At 37.5% G+C, this 11,729-nt stretch overlaps 1 protein-coding gene across 1 annotated transcript; it reads right to left on the bottom strand.

The window, feature by feature from the left end:
- Nucleotides 1-2,272: 2,272 nt before the first annotated feature.
- Nucleotides 2,273-4,345, bottom strand: LOC135156416 (uncharacterized). The gene has a single exon (XM_064108856.1). The coding sequence runs from the start codon at nucleotides 4,301-4,303 to the stop codon at nucleotides 2,486-2,488; it is 1,818 nt and encodes a 605-aa protein (XP_063964926.1). The 5' UTR covers nucleotides 4,304-4,345; the 3' UTR covers nucleotides 2,273-2,485.
- Between the last annotated feature and the right edge of the window lie 7,384 nt (nucleotides 4,346-11,729).

Consider the following 11,729-nt stretch of genomic DNA (forward strand, 5'->3'; position numbering starts at 1 on the left):
ACGTAAAGGGGGGGGGGAGGGGGGAGGGTTCGGCAGTCCACAGAGGGGGTAGGCTTTGGTGTATCAGCACATCTTTATATGTAGCAGATAGAATAAACTCTACTCTTTTGTCTCCATATAGTTTAAAAAACAATAAAAGTGGCCTTACTACATAGCAGAAACGCTTTTTGCCTCAATGGGGGCTCCAAAAATTGCATATTTTCCCATTAATAAGTAAAATATGGAAAAGGGGTGGGTAGCTTCGGTTATCCCCTAAGGGAGTATGCTTCAATATGCCAGCGCTTCTTTATACGTAGCAGATAGAGTAAAATCTACTCTTTTGTACTCATATAGTTGCAAAACAATAAAAGTGGCCTTTTTATATAGCAGAAACGCTTTTTGCCTCAATGGGGGCTCCAAAATGGCATATTTTCCCATAAATAGGTAAAATACAAAATAAAGGGTGAGTGACTTCGGCAGCACCCTGAGGGTTTAGGCTTCGCTGTGTCAGCACTTTCATATATGTAGCAGATAGAGGAAAGTCTACTCTTTTATATCTAAGTGGTTAAAGACAATAAAAATGACTTGACTGCAAAGCAGAAACGTCTTTTCCCTTCAACGGAGCTAAACAAAATGGCGAATTTTCCAAGAAACGGGCAAAATACGAAAAAGGGATGGGGGACTTCGGCGGTCCAGTAAGGGGGGGGGGGTAGGCTTTGCTTTTCCCTCACTTCTTTATAATGTAGCTGATAGAGAAAAGCCTACTCTTTTGTCTCCAAGTGATTTCAATAAAATAAGAGTTGTTTTTCTACATAGAGGAAACACCATCTTGTCACATTGGGGGCAAAAAAAAAAATTATCATGTTTATAGTCAAGCTACTGATAAGGAAAGGGGACCTTCCTCATGCTCTTGCGGGTGTGACTAAGACACATATGTTGTTTATTTTATCGCAATAACGAGAAATACATGGTATTTGCCCTTTAACTAAACACATTAAGACATTCATATATACTGTCATAAAGCGTTTCAGTTACCTTGGTATAATAGATGCCCTTTCGTGTCGAATGCGATAGGTATTGATGTTAATGACTGAGCAGATAGATCAATGCACATGCAGATTTTGGACCAAAAGCATGACAATTTCGGGGTAAATTTTCATTTACTTCAAAATGTATTAGCAGGTTCTGTCCAGAAAAAAAATTCAACCGATTTCTACTATCCGAATCATAGTAAAATGCGTATTCATCTAAGATTTTTCCATTTAAAATTAAAAAAATATGAAAATAATGAATTTTCATTGAAAAAATCCAAAAGGGCCGCCAAAAATATCAATTTTGAACCCCGTGGGACACGATTTGGCAAAGGAAACATCAAGATTAATTAACTAGACACTTCAGGCAATACAAAAACGTTGATTAAAAAATATGTTTTGATGGTGCACAGGAACTCCCATTTCCAACTCGACTACAATAATGCAGTCATACATGGTATAGGTTCGTTTTTGAAAACTAGGCTAAAAACGTAACCTTTAGACTGCCCAGTGGGCAATCAATCTTTGTTGAAACCAATAATTTATCAGAAGAGACATAATGAAGATGAATTTTCTTTGTTTGGAAGATTTAATATCATGCAAAATGCAGGAAACATCGATAGAGTGGGCATATCGTTCGCACACCTCAGCTATATGGTGAAAATAGGCCAAAAACGCACGATTTCTATGTACGCACCATATTGAAAAGGGGGCTGAAATCAAAGTCTATAATGCCTTTTCCAATTACTGACATATATTTTCTAAAAGTATAGATATAGATGAAGAGAACGATATTAGGCTTGACAGGAAATAAATCAAAGAAAGTACACTAAAAAATAAAATAAATTTCTAAATCGATTTTCGACAATTTTTGATGCAAGAAATCTCCCAAACTAATGATATGCAAATTTCATGACGTAATTTGCATATGTAAACAATAATTCCTGTTCTTTTTTTGCACCACTTGAACAATATATTTTGAAAGTTTCATACAAAACAAGCATGGTTTGGCTGATAGATGCTCCCTTGACTTCATGCTATGTGTAGAATGTCTAAAAATTGTGAAATAGGGACATTTTTCAGTGACGTCATATATTACGTCATTTCGGTGGGAAGACTACGGATAAAACCCGGCAGCAATGCATTTTTGTAAACTACAGGGTCCATGTCATCCAGCTATGGGGTCATTTGCTCGTCCGGCTTTCGGTTGAATAAATCTCCTGGGCTGCCAGACTACAAGCCAAGAAAGCAACGGCGTATAGTATAACATAATTTGACACAACGTGTACAATAAAAGAGCATATCCCTGATAGGTTTCCAATATGACTATGAAGCTTACCCACAAAGAAACCATGAATTACAATGACTAATGCGTTTTCATTGTTTTTTCTTTTCAATTTGAAAGCATATAATGGTAAGATGTAGCAACATTCCCAATATCATTTGTTTGTTCGGTATTATTGTCTGTCATGGATCTAGAAGATGAATCGCTTTTTGAATATGAGAATATTATCTCCATCACATGCAATCATATTCCCTGATGACGTCATCATTATTCGAGATAAGACAAGGTGACTAAATCTCTTCTTTCTATCCAGTATAGTTGATAAAGGGAATGATGCTACTCTTCTCTTCTTCATATCACCCTCACTCATCACCTGATCAATCACACACGTCTTGTACTCATCATCTGACGTCACGACGTAGAGGTCGTCTGTCATACGATCAACACACACATTCAAGATGACATCACTGTGGGGGATTTCCATATGATCACCCTCTCTGTCAATGATGAGTGCTCTGCGATCAGGTGGTAAAGGTCGAGCGATGATGTGACCTGATGTCAGCACATCGTACATTAATATCTTCTCTTTACACGTGATGGTATTGACAATATCATCATTAGCTGGGTTGATGACGTATATCATAGACTGACTCCCTTCAGCAGCGATGATCATCCCATCCTGATCGATTGCAACGCGCACCCCTACACCAGTACGCGTCGTGTTCCTTGGTATTGTGACGTCATTGATGCGATTCCACTGTCTGTCGTATACACTGATGCTCCCAGGTAGACTGTCTCCTGTACAACTGTTGATGAATCTACCACATACTATCTTATCGTCATTCAGCGTTGCACATGAGTATATAATGGACGTATCACTACCGTTGATCACTCTCTGTGTGGTTTTACTGTTCAAATCTAACATGTAGGTGTGTCCATCAATCTTCCAATCTTTGATAATTACTTTTTCTTCATCTATACATCCAACAATGCCCGGGTATTTGATTTTATCTGTGACATTGATTTTATCAATACGCTTCCACTCTCCATCATACCCATCAATTCTTCCTTTATACTTCTCTCTCCTAATACTCTTCACAAACCTCACACCTGATACAACACGATTTATTTCTTTCACCTCACCCTCATTCAGTTCCTTCTTTAGTTCCTCACTCACTGATGCAATCACACGATGTCCATCTATGACAATATTTGTATCGTCTTCAAGAAGTCTGTCCAGTGTTTCTTTTGCTTTCTCTGCTGATTTGGTGTCGTCTTGCCATGATTTTTCAAGCTCTCCAATCTTTCTCTCGATCTCTTGAGCGATGTTCTGAATTTCCTTCTGAAGAATGCGCAGTTTATCAATTATCGGTTTTCGTCTATTCTCTGCGTTTAAACGATTTTCATTGTGTCGCTCCTCTCTCTTCTCGTTGTTCTGGTTAATTTTATCCTGGAGCTTCCGAATCTCCTCTTGATGCTGTTCATTTTCCCCATCAACTTCCTTGTCGATTTTATCAGCATCTTCTTTTTCCTTGGCTCTGTCTCTTTCGATCTCCTCTTCGATTTCGGAATCAACCTCATTCTGAATAGTTTTCAAATGTTCGTCTGGGACTTGTTTACAGTGATGAATCTCAATCCCATAAACTCGTAATAGCTCCAATTTGTCCATCACTGCTTTCTGAAGGATGGTGAGCTTTGCTTTGTTTTTCCGCAGTGCGTCTTCTATAGTCAGCCGTACGCAAGGTTTCTCGTGATGAGCTGTAAATGCATCGGAATAACATAATGCTACGTTATGTGTTCTGCAGTACAAACGTATTAATTCGTCATGTTCCTTACAGAAGAGATTAGGTACACCTCTTCGTGCTATCCCGATGCATTCTTTTTTCAATGCGCAGTCATGACAGAGCTTCTTCTTTTCCTTCACATAGAACGTGACGTCAGTAATCGATTCGCAGTCGGCTTCTTCACAAACAGCGCCCTCTTCATCTGAGCTGAGTTTAGAAGCCATGAGTGGTGAAAATAAAGGGGGTTAAGGTGGGGAGCTGTAAAGAAAGTGCTGAAAGAGAAATGGGATTTAGGGCGAGTGGCATAGGGAATCTCACAATATTAATTGATCAAATAATGCTATTTTATGCACTGTTAAAAATGACCATTTTGACCACTCCTTGGAAAAATGATCCCTTAACAGAATGTCAAGAATGTTTTGGTAACCACATCCAATTAAAAGGGTCTATCCTAAGTAGAAATGCACCCAGATTCCAGATAAAGTGGTTTCATTTGCCAAATTACAATAAAAGTGGTCATTTTGGCCATGTTTTGACCAAAAAGGACAATTTTCATGATTTTTTTTTGTCCTAAATGTGTTACAAATATTAATCAGAACAAAGATTGGATGTCTTTAGAAATCCACATTTATTTTTAAAATATGCGCTGGATCATAACGATCAACCTCATATAATTTATTTTGTCAGTTTTGACCTATGAGGGTCATTTATAAACCATGTAAACTGACCATTCGCGCAGTTATGCATTATAAACTGTTCAGATAGGCAGGAAATTGAGGTCTTAAGCGTGTATTATCTTCTTCCCTTATTAAGTGGTAATGCATCCAAAGATCCTTCTTATGTAGATTTGTATTCTGATTCCAAATAGATCAGTCTTATACCCCTTTTATATTGCGCTTTTCCCCTGCGAACTTCACCAGCGAAGTGTCCAGTATGAAAGGTACACCGGAGAACATCGCTGGTGAAAGTGTTTCCCCGGCGAAGTTCCCCGGTGAAACAGCCAGTATGAAAGCAAACCGGAAAACTCCTCCTCCTTAATGACGTCAGATGTCATTTTTTTCCTCCAGAAAAAAATGATCCCTGAAGTGGGAATTCCGCGGCTAAATGTAGAAGGCCACGCTTTATGAGCTATTCGATCATTCCAAAGTTAAATATATTTTAAAAGCGTTAGTTTACATGCTAAAAATGCGCTTAAACTATCTAAATACTTAGATTTTTCTTTGGTTTTGCTTCTAATATTTCTAGAATATATTTAAATTTTGTTAAAACCTTTTTTTAATCGGTAAGAAGCAATATTATTTACAATTTTCTTTTCGTTCGTTCTAATTCTGCATGGTCGTGCCAAGTAAGCTGATCACCAACTGCTGCTGAGAAGTGTTTACCAGCCGTCTATCTCTAAAACTTCACTGATAAAATTAATTAAGTATCTGCAATTAATAAGGAAAGAGTACAAAACACGCGCGCTTTATTGACACCGGGTTTGCACTCCCCCCCCCCCCCCGAGCAAATCACCCGTTGACTTTCGCCGGGGAAGAGATGTCACTGCGAAAGGGTACATTTTTTCTTCGCCGGGGAAGTGAGGGATGCGTGCCGGAGAATTTCGCCGGGGAAATATGAAGAGGCCACTCTGAAAGGGGTATTAATGACCCTATATAAAAGCTCATGGTCATTTTGGTAATTCATGTCCCTCAAAATAACCAATAGTACAAGTTTAATTTATCCAAAAGTACTTCGAATGTCACCAGAATCGTTGTACTGTGACCCCTTACATTGGTGTATTAATTCTTTAAATTGAATATCTTAAGAGCTGAGATTTTGACCTCATGTAACTTATCCCATCAATTTTGACCTATGACGGTCATTTTGAGTACTTTAGACATTACTGACCATTCGCGCAGTTTTGCATAATAAACTGTTCAAATAGGCATGAATTTGAGGTAGCGTGTATTATTTTCTTCCCTTATAAGATGGGAATGCATTTTAAAGGGCTATATTGTGTAGAGTTTTATAGTTATTAAAAATAAATCAGTATTACTGACCCTATTTAAAATCTTTTGGTCATTTTGGGCTCTTTTGGCCCCCAAAACGACTAATAACATAATTTATCAAAATTTATCAAAAAATACAATACAATGATTTTAATAGTACAGTGTTATTGGCCTAACTATTGGATCCTGTGGTCCTTTTGACCACTTTTTCCTCAATTACCAGTGACCACTCATGCTTTGATGATAAAAAAATGCTTAAATGTTGGTCAGTGTCATTATCAGCATGAACTACCAATAATCGGTGAAGAGTGTTGATAAATGTGATGAAATCCTTTACATCAAGTATTGACCATGCACTGTGGTCATGATTTTAGCACCCTTGACCACAGTGTAAATATAAATGGAAACTTCACATGGGGCAGCAATAAGCCAGTTCGTAGTTCCTTTCTGCGCATGATCAGAGGAAGGTCATTTGTACTAAAGTGACATGGTGGTTTAAAATCTAATGAGATAAGCATCAACTTTGATGTCTTGATTATTCATATATTCTTTAGAATTGTGGTTTTCATTTACATCCACAAAAAACAACAATGCGTCCACGAACGACTGGTATTTCACACTTTGCCAAGTACATTGTGCAACATGCTACGATATGCATTCAAAGTAGGAATGCAACAAATACCTTCATAAAGTGTTCATTGGTGTGCTATTCTAGTCACCTGTTCTATTCAATTTCTTTATCGTGCTATGTAAGGCAAGCTTACGTAATATCTTGCTTTGAAATCTGCCTATCATAATGAAAGAAATGAAAGGTCATTTGACCAAAGTTGTCCATGAAGTAACTACGAACTGGTCTATTTCAGGAATGAGACATTTTAGCATAATTTGATGAGTGAAACCCCTTTATCTGGCATCTGGATGCATTTTTACTTAGGATTGACCATTTTAATTGGATGTGGTTACAAAAGCATTGTGGTAAGGGACCATTTTCCAAAAGAGTCGTCAAAGTGGTAATTTTTGTAAAAAAGAAATTGGCCAAAATGGCTAAAATGTCGTGAGTACGGTCAATAAGACTGATTTTGTTGGAATCAGCACACAATTTTACCCCGGAATAGCCTGTCAACCCCCCCCCCAAAAAAAAAAAAAAAAATCTGAATAAAGCCCCTTACCTCTATAGACTCAGAGCGTTCTTCACTTATTCTTACCATTGAAGGGTACGTCAAGTACGTCTGTCTCAATATTTTCCTCATACATTATCTTCTGATATTCTCACAAAAAAACAGCATATAAATGTGACCATAATCACGCACTGGTTACAATCTCATTTCCGTGTTGACAAATCTACATCAAATCCATCCCATCAAAAACACAATACTAATGTCCAACTTACACGAATGTGATGTCCCTGTCTTCGTACGTCAAAGATTCAGCTGACTTGAAAAAAACTCCGATAATTGACAACTTTTTGTCGAAAAAGGCCACTTCAAATGTTAAGTAACGTGTAGAATCACTGCACGCTCACAACTGAATCATTTGACATACTTGAATACATATTTTGAAAAAGGAATGCCATGGGCAAAGAAATAAACGAAAGACACTGCTGCACTTCATGAATACATTAATAAAGAAATGAAACTAAAATAACAAAGTGCAAGGTACGTTGTTTATCAGTAAAGAAATGTATGAAATATCTTGACGATTGTCTTTAGCAGTAGTTTCACCGCCATGACTGTCACATTGAAAATGCATTTTATTTTATTTATTTATTTTTCTGTTTTAGCCTAAACAATTTAACCATGTACTCGAGCCAAGGTAGCAAAGAGACATGAATCTTAATTTTTATTCTCTAATGAGCAGTGCTTCTTTAATTTAGGATACCATCGATGACTAGGTAATTGAAATAGTTTTTCCAGGGCGTGATCTTTCTCTGCCTTGCCTGGATAGGTCCCTTTTGTTTCCTTTTTGTCCCAGGCAGGGATCCAATCTTTTTGACCAGCTGCTTTGGATTTTTCTGGACAAGAGTATGTGTTCAGTAGCCTTCCATTTAGCTTTTTGGCACATACTATCTCCATACTTTGGTGGGCACACATCTCCGTGCAGTTTTTCTCGAGCCAGCCAGAAGAAAATTCATTACATTTTACTTACCTGTTATACCCCTTTTCCACTAGGGCCAGGACAGCGTCAGGACAACGCGCGGAATGTAATAATTGCAATTCGCAACCCTTCCGCAACCTGTCCGGACATTCCTGGGAGTGTCCGCACGCTGTCCTAAACCCTTCCTGGTGTTCGGGAAATCAAAATTTGTCCGCATCCAAATTTTGGTCGAGACCAAAATTTGGACGCGGATATTGAATTCCTGACACCTTCGGGACCCTGTCCTGATGATGTCTTGCCCTTCCTAAACCCTCCCGCGTCTTCCGGAAACCATCCGCAATCAGGTCAGCATCAAGAAGGAAAGAAGAAGCCATGCGGAACGTTTCAGGAACGTGCGGATTGGAATAAGAAGGCAAGCGGACAGTTTCAGGAACGTGCGGACAGGAATAAGAAGGCAAGCGGACTGTTTCAGGAACTTTCAGACTGGAAGAGGAAGGCAAGCGGAGTGATTCAGGAATGTGTTGATCCAATGCTAATATGTATGGAACAAGTACAAAAGTAGCAAAAGCCATTTGTGGTCAGTGCACTAGATGGGGCAACGGGATAATACAAGACAAGAAAATTACAAAAAGTAACAAAGTACGGGGTCAAGGGGAATAATTAGTATATCACTCAACAAACCTGCGAACTTAATATTTCAAGCAGTGTTTTTTAAACATATTACGCGAGAGCGAAGCACGAGTTGATTTTTTTTTTTTTTTTTTTTTGGGGGGGGGTTACAGACTTGAAGGAGGAATATTTCAATCATTTTTTTCTGATCCGAAAAGTTGACTTTTCAAATATTTTTTTTTGCAATAGTTAAGCTGGCAATGATGCGAGCAGATTATTTTGTTCTGTACTGAACATAAAAATATGTTTAATGTAACGTTTGATTATGAACTAGATTATTTTAATGTACTCGACTGAAAAAAGGACCGTATAGGCAGCGCTTGACTTTACGAATAGGACATAATATCATAACAAAACTAATAATACAGGTATAGATTTTAAATTGAAATTCAAGTTTATATTCCTATTGCATTTTAAGCACTTTGTTTGGTCATGAATGAGATGTCATTAATAAGAAAAAAATAATAATAAATGATAGCAAGTTTATAAATATCGCTTTTCTCAGAACGGCTCAAAACAATTTACCCCAGGATTCATTTTAATCCCACATGAAAAGTGCAAAATTTCCACACCCTGGGAAGCATTCCTTGCATTCATCGCAATCTCAAAATTGTGCTGGCCAAATCCAGCATACAATAACTTTCGCATCCAACCGGGTACCCATTTAGCACCTGGGTGGAGAGTGGCAAGGTGTGCAATACGTCTTGCCAAAGGACGGTTTATAGACCGCGGTGGGAATCGAACACACGACTCTCCGTTTACAAGGCGGGAGTCAGAACCACTACACCACGACTCTTTACAAGAAAATAGGCCTTCCTGAAAAAAGTCGTGCACAAAACATCTTTCTCATAAACATAGAATATGAGCGCGAAGCGCGAACTTACTTCTTTCAAACATCAAGGACGAAAAAGAAAAGACGAAAAGACCTAAGTATTTTTCTTAAAAATGAACAGCGTGCACAATCTTCTTATAATTAAACTATTGAAAGTATGAAGCGCGAAATGAACCGTTTTTTTTTACAAATTGACTTAGCTGAAACGCTGATATTCTCCCCGTCTGCAATTTCTTCACTCTTCTTCCTTTTTTCCCCTCTTCTTTGGTTATTCAATTTTTCGTTTTTTTACGCAGCCAATAGGGCGTAGCGATCGCATTCGGCATCCTGGAATTGCCCATTTACATTTTCTTTCTTAGTCTATTTCAATTGGTACAAGAGGAGGCAAAGGCGATTAGACACTGGATTCACATTTTCGTCCAAAAATTAAAACTGATATTTCCAATCGTACACATTCATAATCTCGGCCAATTATTTTCTGTTCATGGTCGCATTTTTTTTCCTACTTGATTCTATTTCACCGCATTTCATTCATCTCCTTTGTTTATTCCTATTTCATTCATCTCCTTTGTTTATTCCTATTTCTTTTGAGCTGTTTGTATATCTCTTTAATACTGGGAGGGGTAAGCCAGCAGCAGGGAGAGGAGGACCGTTATCAGCACGCCCCCCCCCTTTCTTTTTCACCATATCATTTTTTAAGTTTCCATTTCACTTAATTTTCTTCTGTTTGTACTTTTTTAAAGGGGGAGCAAGACCACCTCGCCCCTTGATCCGCATGTGCCTGTCGAAAGCAATTTGCATCTTAACTTCCTGATTTCTTCCTCTTTTGTAATATATGTATTAATTTGTGGAAAAATTATAAGAAAGTAATGTTATAAAGAGAGCTATGATAATATGCAGTCTTTTTAAAGTTACCATAGTTGAAAAAAATCAAGATCCGAGATAATTTATTGTTATGTATAAAAATGCACAAAATCTGCTTTCAAAAAGTGAATACTATTACACCGACAAACACACTTTCCTTTAGCCTACATATTTCAACAATCAAATGATACGAGCGCGAAGCCGAGCTCAATATTTTTACATTCCGACCTAAATACTGGGCATTCTAAGCACCTTTTAAAATCATGAACAGGATAGGGGTATGGCTATACACTTGATGTGAGCGCGAAGCGCGAGCCGAAACGAAATTCGACATCTCACGTTTTGTTAATCAGGAAAAGGATGGATAATTGGATAAATGGATAATATTCCTACATTAATAATTTGATAATCTGATCTGAAACTGGCACAATATTCGTATCTAAATTAACATGCGTGCTGCGCGTGTTTAGATTCAGACCTAGAATCTGGACATTCTAATTACATTCTTTATTATAATATCAATAATAAGAGCGCGATGAGCGAGCTAAAGATATTTGATTTTCCGATCAAAAAAAAAAAGAATTTAAGCGCGGTTACGAATTAGATATGGATCGCGCTTAATTAATGATGTGAGTGCAAAGCTCAAGTTGATATATTTATCATTACATATATTTTAAGTTGCGACCGGGACATTCTAAGGACATTTTTTGTCTTCTTATGACTATGATGACTATCTTCCTAAGGGAGAGATGAAACTTGTCGATATTCCATTCTGAAAAAACGGACAATGACTATTAGGAAATCATGAAAATATTATTATCTTACTTATTAATCTAATAAGCTAAATGAGGGCGCGAAATTGATATTAAGGTCAGAAAACTGGACATTTTGTAATCATGAATAGGATGCATGGGTTAATATATTTGTAACAAAAGTAATGCGAGCGCAAATTGCGAGCCGAAAATTTTGATAAACTGTCATGAAAGAAGAATTTAAAATAATTTGTTACAATTGATACAGGTATACATAACTCCCCAATCAAAATACAAGTGCGCAGCTTTAGCTGATACTATTCTCAATCAGACCAGCCTAAAAAGGGATATTTTTCAAAAAATTATGGAATACACGAAGAGAATTGTTATTTGACAAATCAAATAATGCTAGCGTGCAGCGCGAGCGGAAAATGTTCATATGTAGACCATA

This window comes from Lytechinus pictus, chromosome 13 (assembly GCF_037042905.1).
Source record: "Lytechinus pictus isolate F3 Inbred chromosome 13, Lp3.0, whole genome shotgun sequence".
Lineage (NCBI taxonomy): Eukaryota > Metazoa > Echinodermata > Echinoidea > Temnopleuroida > Toxopneustidae > Lytechinus > Lytechinus pictus.